Source organism: Trachinotus anak, unplaced genomic scaffold (genome assembly GCF_046630095.1).
Source record: "Trachinotus anak isolate AG129_WGS33_773 ecotype Australia unplaced genomic scaffold, CSIRO_AGI_Tana_v1 ptg000016l, whole genome shotgun sequence".
NCBI classification, from domain to species: Eukaryota; Metazoa; Chordata; class Actinopteri; order Carangiformes; family Carangidae; genus Trachinotus; species Trachinotus anak.
Window position 1 is genome coordinate 6,184,495 of NW_027273867.1, and position 21,570 is coordinate 6,206,064.

At 40.5% G+C, this 21,570-nt stretch overlaps 1 protein-coding gene across 2 annotated transcripts in view; it reads left to right on the forward strand.

The window, feature by feature from the left end:
* The first annotated feature begins 1,820 nt into the window (after positions 1-1,820).
* The window catches only part of ctdp1 (CTD (carboxy-terminal domain, RNA polymerase II, polypeptide A) phosphatase, subunit 1), a 76,538-nt gene continuing 56,788 nt past the window's right edge, over positions 1,821-21,570 (forward strand). Inside the window, exons 1-11 of one of the 2 annotated variants that reach the window (XM_071499766.1) lie at positions 1,821-2,335; positions 4,032-4,115; positions 5,057-5,150; positions 5,898-6,026; positions 6,688-6,838; positions 7,826-7,916; positions 8,410-8,576; positions 12,835-13,869; positions 18,263-18,404; positions 18,507-18,737; positions 20,674-20,827. In XM_071499766.1, coding sequence (XP_071355867.1) covers positions 2,040-2,335; positions 4,032-4,115; positions 5,057-5,150; positions 5,898-6,026; positions 6,688-6,838; positions 7,826-7,916; positions 8,410-8,576; positions 12,835-13,869; positions 18,263-18,404; positions 18,507-18,737; positions 20,674-20,827 — 2,574 coding nt within the window. In that variant the 5' untranslated portion in view covers positions 1,821-2,039. Of the gene's footprint in view, positions 2,336-4,031; positions 4,116-5,056; positions 5,151-5,897; positions 6,027-6,687; positions 6,839-7,825; positions 7,917-8,409; positions 8,577-12,831; positions 13,870-18,262; positions 18,405-18,506; positions 18,738-20,673; positions 20,828-21,570 lie in introns of both variants that reach the window. The other variant, XM_071499765.1, reaches the window with a different exon arrangement.

Genomic DNA, 21,570 nt, shown 5'->3' on the forward strand with positions numbered 1-21,570 from the left:
GTCTACCTTCTCTGCCCAGGCACTCTAAGATATGGAGCTGTTGTAATAATTTGCATTAAAAAAACTTTTTTAATTGTAAATGAAAATTCCTAGATTAATTTATCAATTTTAAAAAGTGTACTTGATTTTTTTTTTATGAATCATTTTAATTATGCCATTTATAATTCCCAGTAAAAAAGTATAAAATTATCACTGAATTTAGTGTGATTAAAAAAAAAACCTAATTCTATTTCTTTATTCTGCCTTTGTATGATAAATATATTGACAAATTATTGTATGGATTCAACCAGGTTCCCTCTGAAAATACATGTTTAATTAGCTCACCTCGACCTCTCCTATTTCATTGAAAAGTCCATGATCAGTGTATGTTTGCTTGACATCACACTTGTGTAAGTTCAATATTAAACCATGATTGATTCCAAACTACTTGTGATATCACAAAATTATGCTCATACTCACACATCTGCAAGTCACATTTAAGGCGGAGAAAAACTTCCCCTCCAGCAGCTGCATGTGAAGCTTCACAGAGAAGGCCAAACATCCATGTGAAGCAACAGGTAGCTAAACACATTTTTGAGTGAAGGGGGAATTTAAACAAATAAAACACCCCCTTAATAATGGCATTTAGTGAGACCAGGAGGTCCAGCCTAACCAAGGCAGCTGTAAGAGGGGCTCCAATTGGACACTCATCATTTTTAATGTTGTGAGGAAAGAGCCTGTTGGCTGATTCTTATCAACTACACATGCAATATGAGCCTTGCAGTGCTGATGGCCACATAAGGGCCTCTGCCCATGTTAGACGATGTTAAGTCAAGTCTGAGAGGTAACAGTGTGGACATGAGGACTGGGCAGAGATCATCTTGACAGTACACTCTTTGGTCGAGGGTACTGATAAACGTCACTGATCGTATGGAGTGGTACGAGGCATGCCCTTGTACTATTCATTGAATTACTTGTTATTCATGTCTCGTCCTTTTTTTTACACCACGACTTCAACCTATAAAACTAATTATACGATGAATCGCTGACGGGAATCTGTCATGTAGGACGCACAATAAAAAAATGAACTTGACAGTCGCTAATGGTGATAAACCCGCTTCAGCTTCAGCCTGTGCCGCCTAAGTTACAGCTTGAAAACAGACTGCTAAACTGTTGGGCCATTGGATAGTTTACAAGAGAAAAAAAAGATCATAGTAGTAGCCTACAATTGTGAACATATGCACCCGTGGCCTACCACCGCCGACAGTGTCACCTGACACAATAATGTAGTATTATTGTTGAGTTACATCATCTTACATCAGGTTGGTCTCTGTGGGTTCACGGTCCTCATGTCAAGCCTCTAATAGCAAGTTGCAGCAAAGAAAAAAAAACAAAACAAGGACAAGTACATGATAGCTTTAGAGCATTTTTGTTGGGATTAATGTTGTTTTGTTTTATATATACAATATGGTGCTGTGTAACAAATGTAAAAACCTGTTTGGTGGTAAGTGCTGACAGAGTTAATAATTTGTCCATCCACAACAGATTTACCCGAGAGAGGCGGAAACGTGGGTACGTCTTCAAACGAAAGGTTGTAAAAACTGCTCACTTACACGAAAGAAACAGATATGCAGTTCATAACCATAACAACAAGACTCTCCAAATAATCAATGGGTTACTTACATAACGTATGTAGTAAAGCTCTAGTTTCCTAAACTGTTTTAATAAACAATATGGCGCTCGTATTTCATTTGGGATTTTATTTTGAAACCTAAGTGGAAATGTTGTGCTTCTCCTCTCGCGGGCCGCGGGATGTACCGGATGCTGTCGCGACCCGTGTCGCTGCAGTGTTGCGCTTTCCTGTTTACGGGCGGGAAGAGCGAACAGAGCTGAGTGTGGACGCTTCTGTGTTTAAATCGGAAGCACATTTGTTTTAATTCCCTTTTGATACTGATGGTTTGCACGTTTTAATGATTCATGGGGGATTACGGGGTCTAGTGGATACGTTTTAAGTGGACCGTTGCTAAAAACTAAGGGGATTTTTGGAGAGTGCGGGGCAGATGGAGGATCCTCCTGCAGATTCTGGCGGTGGCGGCGGCGGTGCAGCGGCGGAGGGCCCCGCGGTGCAGGTGGCAGATATCCGGTGGCCGACCGGGGCTGTCCCACTACGGCTTCTCGAGTGGAAGGTCAAACCCGGGTCTTTTGTCAATGCGGACTCCGTGCTAGCACTGTGTGCTCCCATACCTCAGGAGAAGGGGGCAGAGACTGCCAGGCTGCCAGAGAAGAAGGTGAAATCAGACCGTGCTGGAGTGGTGAAGGAGCTATGCTGTCAACTTGGACAAGTCATACCTCCCGGGTGAGTCACTGTGCTTGCTATAGCTAGCTAATGTTAGCTGACCTGCCCCCTGCTTGGAAAGGCTTCAGGCAGCATGTCAGCTGTAGCCCTGTTTTCTCTGTACCACCTACTGACTTCACCCTTAGTGTAACGTTAGCTAGCTAACAAGCTAACATTGCTAAGTGTATGTGCTAAGATAACGTTAGCTTGTTTGCTAGCTGTTCTCAAACCAACACACAGCATTTGCTCGTGTCAAGCGAGAATGTAAACAAGCAGACCTTTGGATGGGACCTTCAAAATAAAAGGGCGCTCTTTTAGGTAATATTTTTCTGAACTTTTTCCAGTCGTTGTAATTACAGTAGAAATCAAACAAACTCTTAGCGGAATTGTAGCGAACGTCATATGGTTTTATGAGTTGTCACTTTGAAATGCCTGAAATTATTTTTACGTTCAAAAAAAATGACGCCTCTATTTTGAAGGCAAAGCCACGTGAAGTTCTGTCTCGTTTTGTTTGCCTTGACGCAGCCGCCCCACGCGTGTACGATGAGCCGTGTATGTTGACAGGTGGATCACTGGCCCGGGGCTGCCGATGTCCTAGTGAGTGTGAGCCGGCTGCTGTTCTGCCCGCCCGCCTCTTATAATAGTCTCAGCAGCCACGTAGAAACAAATAGTATCTCCAACAGGATTTTATTTAGCACCTCTTAGTTTTACTTGTATTTTTTTGTATTTTGTCTTATTGGTGATGAGTATACCCAATATAACAAAGAGATCTATCTTACAGTCATTTAAAACTATAACTCTTATTTCAGCACTTCTGATATCAGTGAACATTTACAGCTCTGATTTGCTATCACACCTGTAAGAGTAGGAAGGCTTGTGCTGCCTACAGGTGCTTCTTGAAAAACTTACTCCTGACTCTGAAGATCCCTGCTGCTGGTTGTGACAGAAACCTGCCCTCAGTGTGAAACAACAATATTGAAATGGACCGTGTTTCAAAAGTCACTGCTTTTTAAAAATCAAGTGCAAGCTGGAGATTTGAGCTGCAGCAATAGAAGGACGAGGCCACCGTTTGCACCAGGGAAGAGACAAAGTAATTACACAGAATCACAAAAGGTGAACTGTTTATAATGTTTTTAAAGAACAGTTGCTCCCACACTTAAAGCATGTAACAACAGAAGTGTAACCTGCTAACACCCTCAAGCATGATTTAACATGCATTTTAATAAACTGACCTAATACTTGACAGCAACTTATTCCAACTTCGTAATGATGCCAATCTATTCATTGATTTAAATAAGGTTTAGCTGACTGGATTCACAGCTTGTTCTCTGAAGAAATAACAACCAGTTATTGTCATTAATGATTTTGTAAAAGATCAAGACACTGAAAAAAAGCTGAATCCTCGTTTCCCAGTCCAAGATTACATCTTCAAATGTCTTGCTTTGTCCAACCAACAGTCCTGAGCCCAAAGAAAAAGCAGCAAGCCCTCACACTGGAGAAGCTAAAGCAAACTGATTGCCTATTAGATTAATCATTGCAACATTTGACAGCCAACCTGCGTGGTATGAGGTTTATAGGATGTAGCATTCAATGAACAGCATTTACACTAGCAGAGTTTTCATTTGGGAATCTTGCTAAAAGCTGGAAATAATGCACTACTGGTTTACTGTAGTAACTCTAAGTGTTTACTCTCATGTTTCTTTTCTTTTTTTTTCAGGGGTGTCATTGTCAGAATAGGAGAATGCAGCCACCCGATAGTGATGAAGGGTTTATGTGCTGAATGTGGACAGGACTTGACTCAGTAAGGAAACATACAGACTCACGGTCACGTTTTTTTTTTTTTTTTACACTGAAACAGAAACATCTGTGTTTTCATTTTCCCCTGTTATTTCAGGAAAGACACAATTGAAACTAGTTCACACATTAAGCTTTCACAGTGCACTGAATTGACTGCAAAACATCTACATCTTATCTACAATAAGAATATTAAAGTCAGTATTTATAATGCCACCAGGTCCACCCGACACCTTTCACCATCATTCAGTAAAAGGACAGTTTTAGAACTCATTATTGACCTTTTTAAAGATGTTACATTCCTGCGGTTTAAAAATTAACTGTACAGTATCTGACCAAAAATATCTGTGGTAGAGTCTGATTTATTCAATGCCATCAGGTGGCACCAGAGATCACACAGAGAGAGCTGAGTACAAATGATTCACTATCTACTCTCTCCCATGTGTCAGTTTGATAAAAATGTAAATTTAGTTTGTTATTAAGAATTACTGCCACAATAAAATTTAATAGAGGTCAACATGATGCCCGGTTATTAGAAGCATTGTTATTAAAGGGGTTGCATGAAAAATAAATGGAAAGTTGTTTTTAACTGTCAACACCTCAGACTTTGCATTGCAGGCTGAGGTGGAACCTGGTAGCACTGAAGTACTAAACAGCAGAGAATCATTTTGCATGTCATCATAACCTGATTTATGTATGAATAGATAAAAAATGTGGGTCTGAAGTAGCTTAGAAGTGCGAACAACAGTCAATCACTCACTAACATGGAGTATTTTCTGCAAATGTTTGCTCATATCAAACCAGTAAACAGAGCTAAGTCTAAGAAATTCAGATTTGCACGTTTGTGAAAGCTGCTTTTCTTCTCAGTCACAGTACGTTCAAGAACCAAAGAGATACACAAACTACAAAATGCATGACTCCTACTTTTCTTTTCTTTCTCCCTCTCAGGCTGCAGAGCACAAATGGGAACCAGCAAACTCCCATCTCCACAGCAACAGTCTCCATGGTGCACAGTGTCCCCGAGCTGATGGTCAGCTCAGAGGTGAGTCATGATGGAGACACCTGGAAGACTGGGCTAGTGGGGCAGATGTACCTCACATTCATTCCATTGCAAGATCTCTCTGTTTATTGCTTTTGGCAGCAGAGTCTCCACACCCCCTTTCAGTAGCTTATGTATTTATATGTGGACTGTTTTGGAATTGTGACAGTATTTTGTGTCAAAATAAATAAGGTTTTTATGCTAATAAATAAATAAATAAATACTCAATGTTTCCTTGGGCTTTTCATGTATAGGGTGGAAAATCTTAAAGTTATTTGGAGCAGATAGCTTTACACTAGACTGAATGACAATTACAAACTTGTGCATAAAAAGAGTACGTTTAAATGATGTAGTAAATATGAAATCAAATACTGCAGAATCTTTTATTGCATCCAACATCAGTGTGGATGATTGGTCTTTTTGTTGTGCAATGTCAAGACCAGTGAGTCTGCCTCACACTTATACTGACCTGCTCCTGGAATAGTTCAATTCAGTTCAATACAACTTTTTTTTATCCTTATAAGTGCATTGATGTCCCATAGCGTGCAATTCAGGACAGCTTGCAGCACATGCACACACTGAGGGAAAAAAACCTGGTTGCAAATCTCAGGAGAATCAAAACTGATGATCTTAAAACTGTGTGTGGATTTGTGGTAATAGTTTTCTTAATACATAGTTATAAACCCCCCCCCCCCCCCCAAAAAAAAAACAGTAAAATAATTTTTAATATATCTTCATTCACTCCAACAGCAAGCAGAACAGCTGGGCAGAGAAGACCAGCAGAGACTCCAGCGGAACAAAAAGCTGGTCCTGATGGTGGATCTGGACCAGACCCTGATCCACACCACTGAACAGCACTGCCAGAGGATGTCCAATAAGGTAATTTCCCCTCTTATCGACATGCAATAATCTCAGGACTGTATATGGGATAATGGTAAGTAATAAAATATTATGTAACAATAGCACAAGGAAAAAGAAAAAAAAATTATAAAGTCAGAAAAGTGAGTGAATAAATTTGTTATGTAGCAGCAACTACCATTAGTTTGCCAACAGTAGCCACCATCTGGTTGTACCAGACCAAGTCAGGCTGTTCTAGTAAAAACCCAGAGTTTATTGGGCTGACAAAGAGTGAGTTCCTAGTTCAACTCTTTATTTGTAAGAGGAAGAACGTGTTAATTTTCTTCCCAAAAGTTACATAGCTTCACTTTAATGCTGCTACAGTTTCAGTGTCAGAAAGCAAATCATTGGTTTTGTATTCAGTCCTCAGTGCTCTGTGTCTAGTGCTCTTCTGTTTGCACGTCTGCATTTACATCATGTATGAGCCGCCGTCTGTCGCGTCATTGCAAAGTCTCAATAGAAATTATGTTTTCTCTTCATGCAGCATTTAGTACACTTTTGCACTTTTTCATTCACAATTATGTGTCACCGTTGTTTAACCAAAGTTGTCATCCATAGTCTTAACTGAAGAGCAGATGTCAAGCCCTAAATCTGTGTTTTTGTGTTTGATTGTGTCACAGTTAACATTCGTTGTTTCCTCCAGGGCATTTTCCACTTCCAGCTTGGGCGAGGAGAGCCTATGCTCCACACACGACTACGCCCGCATTGCAAAGAGTTCCTGGAGAAAATTGCCAAACTCTATGAGTTACATGTCTTCACATTCGGGAGCCGCCTTTATGCACACACCATAGCCGGTAATGGACTCATTCTTTTTCACTTAACCACGCTTTTCCCCACATAACAGTTACTGATTGCATTAATACACATAGATTTATTCATATGAAGATCTAGGAGAAAGTAAAGTATTTAGATTTTGACAGTTTAGTGAACCCTCTACTTGTACTGCCCATTTGTGTCCACAAGAGGGAAGTGTCTGCTCATGTTATGTAGTCCAGCTGGTGTTATGTTGGTCCAATCAGTTGGTCCAATTGTGCATCCAGTGTTGTGCTCTACATGCTATTTGCAAGCAGCAGGGTGCTACATTTTAAAACGCTTTTTAAGCCAGTTAATGTTTTGCATCAGCATTTTCTCTGTTTACCTGGCAAACTTGTGTTTTTCCATTGCCAGCCTAGTGTCAGCAGCATGTGGCTGCTGCTGGTTTCCTCCTGAATAAAAATATTCAGTTTATGATTGAAGGCTGGATTATACCAAAGTGTAGGTAGTGTGTTAATATGCTGTCTTCTTGGTATTCAGGCTGCGGTATTTCATCACACTGTCGATAATAGAGGCAGTCCTGGTCCAGTACTGTTCTGCCTCCATATGATGAATGTTTAATGCATTTTGAATTGGATTTTACTACTTGCCCTGATGCATGGAGGTCGGCATGTTTCAGAGCTGTGCTCCAGCTATTGATAGCTCCTCTAGTGTTTATAGAATCCTCTTCTCCGACCGTCTTGTTCAGGCAGGGCTGTTCTTCTATTTCTCTATAAGGTTTCACCAAAGACCGTATATCTCTGTGTACTCTGAGCCTCTCGTTGAATCAAGCTTTGAAAACTTTCTCAGGCTTTCTCAGAGAAAAAAGTTTGAAAACACAGTGAAAATGTTGCAGAGGATGGTGTACTTTGTAAGTGAAATACCGACTGTGGCCTTGGAGAGGAAGTTGATGAGTTGAAATAGAGCTGAACTGGCATTTAAACATGCATGTTTTTCTTTAAATACTCTTTTATCTTTCCTTTTTTTAGGCTTTCTGGATCCTGAAAAGAAGCTTTTCTCTCATCGGATCCTTTCTAGAGATGAATGCATCGATCCTTTCTCCAAGACGGGGAATCTTAGGTGAGAATTACCTTCTGCTAAACATTACAACTGGATCGATTGCTGGTGCTTTAGCCCGTTGTGACCCTGCACGTGTCTACTCTCTGGACATTATTTGACTTTGTTTTGTTTTAAGGCAAAAGAGACACTTTCCTCTTCATTTCTTTCAAGGTTATAATCATATGATCCACAGCGCCTGTTGGCAGCAGTGAATTCAGGCGTCTCAGCTTCTGTTTGTACCATGAATCAGTCATTATTGTCAGTGACTGTGTTGGTAGAGGAGCACAAAGAAGAGAAATCTGTTATTCACTCTCAATGTCACTTATGAATGGTTGTCAGTGACATTTCCTTAGAAAAAAAACCTGGAGGACTGATGTAAGAAACTGAAGCCTCTTACTTTGATTCCTAACAAAACACTCTCACGAAACAACACTACAGCCAGAAAGAGAAGTAACAGCTTATCAGAGTTTGAACCTGTGTCAAAAAGCTGCGTCTTGTGCGTTTGTCCCGACAGGAACCTTTTCCCTTGTGGGGATTCGATGGTTTGCATAATCGATGACCGAGAGGACGTGTGGAAGTTTGCACCTAACCTCATCACTGTGAAGAAATACATCTACTTCCAAGGCACAGGGGATATCAACGCTCCCCCCGGATCACGGGAAGCTCAGATGGCCAGGAAAGGTAAAGTTCTCACACATCTTTGATAATAGGACGGATTTGCAGAAAAGTTGCTGACAGTTTATGCAACACAGAGTCAAATGTACAACCGAGGATGTACTGTCCAAGGATTTGTTTCCACTGTCCGCACATTCATGACGTTAACAAGCAAGTCAGTGCTCTGGACTCACTGAGCTTGGGCTGCTCTTAAAAGTTCATCATACTGAATACATCTATTATATAGTTGGAGTCTCAGACGTTAATGTATCGCACTGTATTGTACAGTCAGCTCTGGCAAGTAGAGTTTATTTATATAGCACCATTCAGACAGAAGGCACTTTAGAGTGATTTACAGAGGCGTGAAAATACATTAAAAACAGAACATGAAGATGACATTAAAGGGAAAAAATGGCAAAAACAAGTTTGAATACATATATTTGAATAAGTCATTTCAAGGTTACATAAAAGGTAGTAGACACCGTTTTAAAAGAAGCGCTGCAGTGATGAGACATTAAAAACAAATAAATGTACAAGATGAAAAAATGTTATGTATGTGATTTATTGGTACTCTGCAGAACAGTCAGCTCTGGTGGCAAATAAACTGCAGTAGAACTGATTCTGTGTCAGTTTTTAAAATTGTGAACTTATCAATTCTCGTGCTGAGTAGTAGCCTCATTAATGATACAGTATCTACCATTAATGACTGAATAATACTAGATTTCTTTATATAATATGTAATTAAGCTGTTTATTTATTAATGCTTGTAAGTTCTTTTGTTTTATACCATGGAGCAGACACCTGCAGCACTGGTCTTTGTTGCCTCTCTAAATTAAAGCACTGTTGTGAAAGACGGCAACAGTGGGTTTAATCAAATAACATGATGGTGAGGTTATAGCCAATAAAATAGAGTAGATAAATAGAAGAAGCTGGAAATTTAGTGTCAGATATATTTACATGAATCAGGATGACTCAACAGTAGGATGAAGAGAAAGTGGATTTTTACCATTAGCTTTGAGAGCTGCAGGGGAAAGGTGAGGTTTGTTGTAGTTTTTGTTTTAGATAGATAGATAGATAGATAGGACACTGCAGGACTATTCAGATAACTGTTCTGCAAAGGGTTTTATGTAATAAAATCTGTTGATTTCTGTTTACCCATTGAAAATAGGCCACACTGAACCCATTTCCCTCTACATTTTCCTGTCAGGCCGACCTGCAAATAGAAATCAAAATAATCCCAGCACTTATTCAATCACCCAGGCCAGACAATAGAGACTCATCAGCACTGCACTGAGTGTTACCCTGAATTCACATAATGAGCCTACATACCTCTGTCTATAAAATACATCATCATGAATTAAAAGCACATGTCAAAGAACAAGGATAAGCCATCTGAAAGGGTTCCAATATTTTCTGTACTGAACTCCTAAGTGATGTGTCCTCATGAAACGAATCCTTTGAACTACACAGTTACTCTCTTCATTATCATAGCAGGAAACATGCTGCTTGGAGCCAGCCTGTGTGTCTCCTTCGGGGTGGTTGTAGGACCCCTCTCATTTACACCCACTCTCTCAGGCTATCACATCAATTAGCTGATAACTCCTGCTTGTACTTATCTTATGTTGCAACAGCTGCTGGGCTCAGTAATAACTCTTATATTGTTGGTAAATTCAAAGGGTCCAATCTAAATACAACCACTTTTATTAGGCATTTTCCCAGGCAGCCCTCATGCTGCTTTGCAAGTCCAATAGTTTTTGAGTAGAAATTTATCTGGACATGTTCTAGAAATCTCTATCAGAAGAATTACAAACACACATTTACATAGGATTTTATTAACACATGCAAATCTCTTTATAAATTTTTTATTAATACTGTTTATATTTGTAAATGTGTTTTTATAAATAAATACATAATGGAATGAAGACAGCAGTGGATTTATCCACAGCAGATAGAATTTTGAAATTAATATAAAATAAACATCTTGAAATAAAAATATATTTTGGTGGCGGTTGAGCCAAAAATGTTGTCTTACTAAGTTCATCAACATAGCGTTGAGTATGCTTTTTTCTTAAGCTAGTTTCTACAAAACTAGCTTACCTTAAAGCTACATTATTTCTTTATTTGTTTATTTTTTTTATTATTATTGGGCTTTTGTTGTTTTTGTCCACTTTGGGCAGCACAAGAAGTTACAAACACAACACTGATACAGTGCAAACCATAAAAACCAAAAACCATCGTAAAAACCAAAACAGTGACTAAAAGGACTCAAAACGTGCTAAAATGCTTTGTAGAGCTAAAGAGAACTGCAGAGTCTGGTGGTAATTCTGTAATTTCTGTGTGGGTTCATTGCTGCAATGTGAAAAAATATTGTTTTGTGCAGCTTCAAGTAAACCTCAAAACGTGTATAAGATGTGTAAGATATATATATATATATATATATATATATATATATATATAATGGGCCAATATACTATTGACTTACAGAAAGATCATACAGTATTTGGCTTGTGAATAATGTACCACACATTCTGTCTATCAATACACTGTAGATTGTCCGACGTTCTTCATCTTGAGATGCAACAACGCCTAAATCGAAAAAGGGTTATTTGGTTTCAACAGTGTTGAAAAGTTTTGCCCAAAGTCTAATTTGTTGTATTTGTATTCTGAAGGCTGGCGTTCACTGGCCTGTGCCTGCTTTAAGCATGCCCTGCCGCCTCAGATTATTTAACTGCCCTCTCCTGTCCATCCAGCCCTGTGCTTCCCACTGACCTGCTTCCTTGAATAAGCAAACGTCTCATTGGCAGTGGAAGTGTATGTTATGCAGAGTTCACAGTGCACTGCCAGCTCACTGAAAAATGTGTTATTTTGCCTATAAATTTGTAATTCTCCCTTGTTCAGACTTGCTTGTCTCAACATCAACACCACTATATGGGTTAACAATCTGTGATGTTGACAGATTATCACTTGACAATTTTATTTCACACTTAAACAGAGTCACTTGCACTGGAGTGACTCAGTGTACCCAGAGGAACCTGATTTGCCTCAAAAGGAAGATTTTGCACCAAGAAGTGTTTGCCAACGGGGCAGCTCGAGCAGCTTCCTGAGCTGAAATCTGGTTTATCCCCTGGGTACAACATACTAGTGTGAAATGTTGGGGTTATCACAGACCTTCCAGACTGCATTACTGCTGATGCTTTTCTCTCGAAGAAAAGGGCCACAGCCATTACAACTAGAGAAGTTGCATGGTTTCAAGTGGTGCATGTAACATTAATTAAGCACAAGGTGTCAGTAAAAAATGTTTAAACATAAATTGCATTAAACATGATGATTAGATCAATTTTTTGTTGAAGTTTCTCACTAAAAATTTGGCTCCTTGTAGTTCTGGTGAACATTAAGTCTGAAATTATGCAAAATAAATCTAAAAGGTTATCAGAGAAGTCAGAAATATCACTAAAAAATAATTAAATAATATGAACAGTTAAATGGAGCCTAAAAAATATTTAAATTAATAGTTTCCTGTTTGCTTTTAAGTATTATGTTGAACAAAAAAATTGTGCACTTTGGTAGCATCACTGTAGAGACAATATCAGAAGCATTTTAGCTGGTTTAGCTTGGTCAAAACCTAGTATATGGATGGACAGTCTTGTGGGCTATTTATATCTGCCTAATGTCAGACGGTTTGAGCCCTTTATCTGTTTGCTTCTGTCCTACTCTCTGTGCTCACATAGGGGTATAATTAAGACTTCATGCATATGCACAGCCAGCAATCCAAGGCATTTCCAAACTGCTGTTCTGTACTGCTAAAATTCGAAATTTCATAACCGAGAAAAAAAACTTGGTAAAGGGGTCTGAAAAGTCGGTTAATCTAATGACACATCAGTAAGTTGGAAACACTGCGGGTTCGCACCAAATCATTTTAAAAGAGGAGTGGCCAATGGGGAAACTCAAACATTCAGCTGACTGACCAATAGTGTAACTTCATCACCATTCATTCAGTCAGTCAGTCAGTCAGTCAGCACTATTTGCATTTACAGGGCTGGTCCCACTGTTGCCAAAAGGAGGAAAACTAAGGAGGTGAAAAGTAGATTAGGCTAATGAGAGACATTTTTAATTGGTTTTGGAGGTAAGGGAAAGGATTTTTGCTGACTACTGGCTTCAGCCTGGTTTTCAATCTTACCTATATTGGCCTAATTGACACCAGAATCCTTCGGTCTTTAGCTAATCCTGGTTGCCCCCTACCAGAGATGGCACAATTCTGATGCACTTTCATGTCTTGTTCCAGCAGGAGGTTCCTCAAGTCGGCTGGCAGAGAGCACAGAATCAGCAGGGACGCCTGGTGCAGAAGAACAAAATAATGGCCTCAGGAAAAGGACGAAGGACCACAACGTTTCCGGAAAGGATGAGCCCACAGCATCTCAGTCATCTCAGGGAGTACCAACAAATGAACGGACTCATCCCACAGGGGTAATGGAGGATGAATCAGGACAAAATAAAGAGACAGTGACTGAGGTGGGGTCAAGAGAAACTCAGGAGGGTGACAGAACAAATGTAAAGGAAGATGATAGCAACAGGACGCAAGATGCCCAAGAAGGTGCAAACTCATCAGCACCCAGCCATGACTCCAATAACTTGGACTTTGACCTTTCCAGTGACAGTGACAATGACTCCATTACAGAAAAGCCTCCCTCATCAGAGAGCGACAGCGAAGGCAGTTCTTGCCAAGCGAAGAAGCCTGGGCAGGACGGTGTTACACAAGAGCCCAGTGATGGGGAAGGGTCAAAGGTTGGGGACAGTAAAGGTCGGAGGGAAGGAGAAAACAGCTCTGATGCAGCAGAACCTTCAGGAGTTCTTCTCCCAGACCCCGAGCTAGGAAACGGCTGCTCAGACAGGAGAGAGCCAGAAACAGAGTCCCAGAATAGTGAACAATCTGGGGTCACCATGGGGGAGGAGCTGCTGGACCAGAGTATGGAGGACGAGGAGGAGGAGGAAGAGGAAGTCGATAACGACCAGGACGATCACCTGATCTACCTGGAGGAAGTGCTAGAAAGAATTCATGCTGAGTACTATGCCCGCTACGAGGCCTACCTGAGGAAGGAGGCCTCTGAAACGCCGGACATCCGCAAGATTGTCCCAGAGCTGAAAGGCAAGACACTGGAGGGCACAATGATAGTGTTCAGTGGTCTGTACCCAACCAACTATCCCATGGAGAGGACCCGTGAGTACTACCATGCCAAGGCACTGGGGGCAAAGATCGGCAAGAACCTGGTTCTCAGCTCCCAAGATCCCAGTCGGACGACACATCTCATCGCAGCAAGAGCTGGTATGTAGAAATTCATACAATAGTAGCACTAGCATTGCTAAATTAGACAATAAATAGAATTTTCTAAGGTTTTCACGGGATTATTCTCAAGCATAGTTCTTTTTTAACAAGTTTTAAACATAAAATAATTACCTTTAGCGCATTTTCTACCCTGCGTATTTTCATTATGTTCCAATTTCTGACTTAGTTGAGGTATTTTTCTAGCAGCAGTGTGCTTGAACCACTCATAATTGATGCAGTTAATGGTTTTCCAATAAGGGCAGAATTTCAGGGTCATGTATGGCTCATTTAAATGTTGGACTTAATGACATATTGGCAGATTTTTTGTGTCTGCGCAGTGTCAAAACTTTGCCTGAGCAGACACAATTGAGATTCAGTCCACTGTCACCTCAATTAGTTCATCTCAGAGGTCAGCCATTCCAGTGTAATGAGCTCCAGTTAACATTATGGATGTGTGTGATTAGCTACCCTCGCTGCTCGGCACCAGAAATACTAGTCTGTTAAACTAATTATTAATATTTACGTTGCATCTAAGATGGCACGAGCTGGGACCGGCAGACAGCAGCTCCTCTTCTCCCCACACTGTTGTCCCATTGTTGTAAACAAGTAAGGGGGAAAGTGGAACAGAAGACCTCTACAAAAACCGGTTTAGTATTTTTTCTAGAAAATAAATATCGGGTTTTATGTAGGCTGTGTCAGAGTCAACTCAACCGGAGCAATGTGTAACCACATTCAGCACAGGCATGTGGCCTTAATCTGCAAGGAAAGTAGGCTGCTTGGTGCGAGCACTGCTAATGTTAGCCACACTAGGCAAATTATTAATTACCTACACTGTGGCGTCCAAGCTGTGTAATTTGCCCCGCCACAGTTCATAATGAACCAAAAGTTAATCGACAGGGAAATCAGGAAAAGGATCGTTAGGAACAACCCTAGTTAACATGTGGGAGTGAGGGTCTGTGGGTGAACCACTGTACACCTGGTAAATCCCTGGCAGTGCTACGTCTGAGGCAGCAGCAGTGGGATGTCCTGTTTTCTTGTTTTCATTACCGGTAGCTTAATTCAGCTCTGATACGGGATAAAGAGAGTGAACATTAACCACTGAAATTATTATCAATGAGATCAGATGTTGCTGTAGGACATGCACGTCATTTCCTGTGAATCCCTCGTACATATGGAGGCGATCTGAAGCCAGCACAGGAACGGTGGACTCCACCACTACCGATAAAAACAACCGTATAAACAACCGTACGAAGCCGAGTAGCTCTGCGCACTCTGGGAAGTTATGATAGACTCTTTGAAAACCAAAAATTTATCAATTAATCAAAGCAAATAACCAACAGATTAATTAATAGTTACAGCCCTAGTGTATACATTGAATATATTGAATGATTATTGCAGAAAAAAATGCCTCAAAAACAGTGACGCAATTTCCCTGACCATAAATTAGTTAGTTAATGCTTTAAATAATGATACTTTAAAATCGATTCTCTCACAGTTCCTCAAGACTGCTCCTTCTCTGTAATTAAGCCTCCTTGACTGACAGAAACACAGTTCACTGCATCTGACGTTAGAGAACCATGTGAATGCTGGAGGCTATGTTTGTGTAGTGTTTTCTTTCCCCCAGACAGTAAACGGACTTGCACTTGTAAGACCTAGATTATGCTTTGGCTTGAAATAATGTACAACCTCGATGGGTCCAACCCATTATACTTATATTTATTTATTTATTTATTCATCATATTGATTGAGCACCCACGGCACATAACTGTCATCGACTGTTACTGCCGTCTGCAGAAATGTGCTCATGCATTTTCTGGTAGTTCGCCATACACAAACAATACAACAGAGCTCTTCTCCATGACACTGAAAATGACGACTGTTTTTCTACCAATCCAGTTAAGCTCCTGAAAACAGCACAGGAAGTGGCATGGTTGCCTTGGGAGCCAGCGCCGCTGAGTGCAGCACTTGGCAATCACTCACCTCGTACATGAGGAGAGGAAAATCAGCCAGAGAGGGAATCAGGGCCATGTGAGCAGTCGGTCACTCAGACAGGAGAGAGCTGCAGGAAATAACTGTTGTGTTGCCTGAAAATCAAAACTGACAGATTTTCATCAGAAAAACAACTGATTGATCAGAATGTTTAACAACAAGTACCTTTACATCTGGAAAGCATTTAACCCCTGGATGTATGAAGGAAAAATGGACACTGTGTTTAGAGATGGATCCCCATTCATTCCTGTGAAAGTTGCTCACTTGTTTGAGTGGGCTTCCTCACACTTCTGTGTTTTTGGGCTCATGTGCACTAGAGTCTCGCACAGAGTCACATAAATGAGACAAAATAAAATAATCTCCTCTACACGTTACAAGATGTTACTGGACCAAATGGATCAAATTCTGGTATTAAAAACAGTCACATTTCACAGGTTTGTGACGCTCAGAAAAGATTTGTTAACTGATTTACAGCTGCTCCTTTTCCAGTGATTGTGTATGAGAGAAATGCTTTTTAGGCCAGTGTGCATCATGCGATGAATGCAGAGGTTGTAGTACAATAAAACGGTGCTGATTTGACCCCTTCACGTGACCCTGCCGTGCTGCTGCAGCTCTTGAAGCAAGACAGATCAGTGCATACAGAGGATGTGTTGGCAACATGGTCGACATTAAGATAAAGAGTTAACAGTGGACAACAATGGACTGTTTCTCTGCTACAAGACCAATGGCTAGATGTTTGTTAGTATCACAATCATACAGTTTAGTTTTGATATGTACAGGAATTAGTGCTGCTGTTTATGGCAAAATTCATAAAACTGTGATCAAGATAAAGAACTAGGCTGATCAATTTCTGTTAATGGCATAATGATGATCCATTTCTTGTGTGGAAAAACATCAAAAAACAAGGCCCAGGCTGAAACAGCTGTTGGCTGGATTACCATGAAATATTTCATGGTCCTCGAAGCGTCACTAGCAGGTCAAAATTTCAATCTACCAGTTGCTTTGTTTTATGACCAAACACCTACAAGACTAATGACATTCCCATCAGCCCCCACTGCAGTTTGTGTTTCATGCTAATTAGAAATTGTTAGCATGTTCACATGCTAAAGCCAGCTGCTAAATATTGTAAACATTGTACCTGTTAAACATTAGCATGTTAGCACCGTTAGAGTTAGAATTAGCATTTAGCACATTAGTATTTGTGCAGTCTTACAGAGCTGCTAGCATGGCTGTAGACTCCTATGCTGGGACCACACTGTCTGCATTGCATGTGTGTGTGTGCAGTGCACCACTGACCTGCTGCAGCTTGCACATGTGTGTGTGTTCACACTGGCTGCGTGTCTACTGCATTGCTGCTACTGCCAGCTCTGTCTTTCTACATGGAGTTTGCAGGAGGCTGAAATGTTGGATTTCTCTTCATTATAAATTCATTTCCGATTCACTTTTGACAGAAAATGTCACTGAAATGCCAGCGTCTCCACATGCAGCTGCTAGAATGGTTTAAAAATACAGAGATATTTTCTCATGTCATTTCATATTCAGTTCCAGCCTAGACATAGAGACTATAGAGCTATAGTGTTCATTTTAAGCAATGTGTCTGGTGTGATGTCAGTATGACTATCAACCGGCCTTTTCCCTGTCTGTTTATGCTGGGAACTATGCACTTCATATGTGGAGAAATAGACAAGACGCTGAATCTCTAGATCACGTGACGTTGCTGCACATGTCACACAGGTAGTGTGTCGCTCTAACCCGTTAACATGGGTGCTGGAGTGAGAACCAAGACGTTCCACAGCTGAAATGTACACACCAGCAGCCAGTGTGTTCCCAGCCTTAGTCTATATAATTTTATTTTCAGTTCATCAGTTTTGTTGATGAAAAATTCATCTCTTTGTTCAGTTTGCCACTTCATGGTAAACAGCACAGCACTGAACAGGCGTTCTGCAGACTGCACACCAACTCAGCTGTAAATGTGCCCAAACAGTGATCGTCAATATCTGAACCAGCGTTTGATTGTCAGCCATGCATGGCCAAAGTAACCCGGGGTTAATGAGCTTCTCCACTTACAGATGCAATTTGCCGTCTTTGTGTCAAACATCAATAGGTGTTATTCAAGCAGAAATGCGTCTCTCGGTGGATTTCACCCAAACAAAACACAGCTTTTTGTATTTCTTACCAAACTGTTGAGTTGGCAGAAAAGTGAAAGGACAGTGGCTCCAAAAGACAAATCATCCTTGTTATCTTTCTAATAATATTGACCAGGTAATTATTTTCCTTTCTCTCTTCCGGGAAAGAAAATCTGATCATTGATCTGAATTATTCAGCAGACCCAGGGAGCATGTATTTGGTTATAGCTTCTGATTCTAAGGTCAAAACCCTGTCCTCGTCCACTCCTGTCACCCAGGCACTGAGAAGGTTCGTCAGGCACAGGGCTGCAAGCACCTCCACGTCGTCAACCCCGACTGGCTGTGGAGCTGTCTGGAGCGCTGGGAGAGGGTGGAGGAGCAGCTGTACCCGCTAAAAGAAGACTACTCCAGGACGCCAAGGTAAAGGAGCTGAGTCAGGCCTCCCCAAACCCACCACAGATTTATGAGAACCCCCTGCTAGGATTGTGTTCACTCTGAGATCTTGTTTCTTGTCTGTTAAAGGAGCAACAGTCCAGCAGCTTTCCCTGACAATCAGGGCTCCCTGCAGAAGCCTATTTTCCACCCAGCTCCCATCCACCACAGACCTCCACCTCCAGCCCCAGAGGTTCGGACCTACGACCCCGTCACAGGGAAGCTGATCCGCAGGGGCCCTCAGGCGTCACGACCACCGCCCTATCTCCAGGCATCAGGGTCTTTGTTGCTCTCTGATCACAGAGAACAGTCTTGTCTCAGGTACAGTAAGAAATGAATAAGATTGAAGATGAGCACACAGAGGATGAGACGGTCTCTGCCACTGTAGTTTCTTTTCAGTTAATCCCACGTAGACTCTCCATAATAACTGACTAGAGCATGTGTGTATTAATGTTCATAATTAGAAAAAGAATTGGCAGTTACAGTTAAAGGAACCATGGTTAAGCTTTTAAAAATATTAAAAACAGTAGATTCACTGTAATTTATCAGAAAGTTTATTATATAATTTAGACACCAACAGTTATCCTCGAAAAACCATCACATTATGAATTTGGTGAAAAATAATGTGATATTTATAGCGTTTTTTCCACTATTTACATGTTTTTTTATGTATTTACATTTATTTTTATTCACTTTGGAGCTCTTACTTTAACGATCATCACTCTCTGCATCTCTCCTGAAGTTTTGACCCTTGGGTGTTGTGCAGAATCGTAGCAGTAATGTTCTGCTGTTGATGTTTCTCTGTTTAATACTGACTGCAGATTTGCTCATAACACATCTTAAATGTATTGATTATTCCTCAAGGCCTCATTTCCACCCTTTCCTTCTATTTTCTGTAAACTGAAACAGCTGTTAGCGTAGGGCTATAATAATATTTGAATTACCCCCCCATGGTGACATGCAGTGCCTACAGCTATCAACTGAGGCACAATAACGCCCCCCACAAACCTTATACTGTATGGATTGTTTATAGCATTTGGTGGCAGGGGAACCTGTCAACCATAGTGTAGTCTGTGGCTCCCAGAAGAGCCTCTGAGCTTGTGTTGCACATCTTTTTATCTGCACACTGCACTACACTTCAATAAAAGCACAATAAAATCCAGGCTACTTTACACTACAAGGGGAAAAGTCTCTCTTCAGCAGTAAGACACTTCTTTTAAAATGTTTTATATACAACCACATCATATAAATATTTTTATTGTGTAGCCATGTCCTCATTTAATTTCCGCCCACAGTTTAACAAGACTGATGCTGCGGTTTAAAGAAAAGCTTTACAGTTGCTCAAAGTCGCCTTTGTGATCTTCCACTCTGTTTGTCATTGATGCTAATGAAGAGTGTGTCCTCTCTCGGTGTATTTGTTTGTCGCTGGGCTGTGGCCTGACTGTTCTTCACTGCAGGAATACTAACTCTGACTTTACATCTCCTTACTGGACAGTCACGCCAGCTTAAAATGTTTTCAACCCACTACATCTGTGATGATACACTGTAATTAATAATCACAAGCATGAAATTGGCCCACTTTATTCAGGGATTAGAGGCAGTGTGGAGGTTTAAGGGAGTTGCAGAAGCTTGGGTTTAATCATCAAAGAAGATCTGTTCAATTAAACACTGTCAGAGCGAAGTATGGAAACATCCTCTGCCCACTTTCATAAGATTTTTATCTAATGAGTTAGCTCTTCGTTACAGGGAGAAAGCCTTTGTAATTCTCGTCGCTGGTCTCCAGGTCAGCCTTCACTCTTTCACCCTGCTCTCTGCATCTGCAAATTGTTTGTGTTGTGAAAAATGTGCTGATTATGTGCAGTGTTTGCAAATGAATGCAGTTCCCTTACAATTCCTGTGAAGAGTACTCAAAAACAAGACTGCATTTAAAAGCAGCACAAGCAAACAAGATAAAAGTTAAAAGAAAAAAGTAACTATCTGTTACGGCTTTGATTGACATGTAATTAAATGTTAATGAGTATTCGTTTTCAGTGATATAAGAACATTTATTTGTTGACTCAGTTGATGACAGATTAGTCGGTTTAGTTAAATTTGTTGATTACTCGGCGAAAAATGGATACAATAGATGTCAGAGCACAGTCACAGTGAAACCTGATCTTTAACTTTCCATTTGTAGCCAGTCTATCTGTTTAGTTACAATGAAGCTGTTTGCCTTCGTAGTGTTTGAGGTTTTTGTTTGTCTGTTACTTTACCACAGGGGAACTTCTAAGAGTCAGCAGGATGACGCGGCAGGGTCCAGCCAAGACGACGAGCAGCCGGGACCGTCTCGCCGGAAACGACAGCCTAGCATGTCAGAAACTATGCCTCTGTACACGCTTTGCAAGGAGGATCTAGAGAGCATGGACAAAGAGGTAAGGAAAGAGGAAACATCCTGTTGACTCATCCTTTGATTAATTTGCCCTCCCAACAAAGAAAGCTCACTAAGACGTAGGGATAAGAAAAACCCAAGAGGCTTAGCAATCTGTTATTTTGGTGAAGAGCCTTTTTACTGTACTTTTTTAATGTAATTGTTTGGAAGCTCCTTGTCATTGGGACTTCTCTTTCACTTCCACTTTCCCATTGTTAACTTTATCTTTTCAGATAAATATCTGATCAGATAAAGTTAAGAAGTGTGATCCGCCCTCTTGCATTGCTGATGAATGAATTTATTTACAGACTCAGCATTTGTTTCTTACTTACTCCACAGTTTCACTCACAAACCACTGTGAGGCGTTTACTGGTAAACAGGTGCATGATCATAATTATTTGTATCACACCTTTCATGCACAGATGGAGCCAAAGCCTTTTACAGAACAAGATTAAAACCAATGTTTGGCCAAAACAAAAATAAAAAAATAAAACAATAACAACGAATAAAATATTTGATCAAAAAAAAACAAACAATAATATAAATGCCAAAGATTAGAATCTAAGAGCTGACAAAGTTGGATAACCCACATTAATTTCTTTTTTAAAATTTCAAGCAAGTTCTGTTCTAAGATCAAGGAGAGGCTATTCAACAGTTTTGTGGTGTGAAGACAGAAAATAGACTCGTCAGATTTGTTGTTCAAACCTCTGAAATAAAGGCAGTGAAAGATCTGAAAGTTCTTTCTGG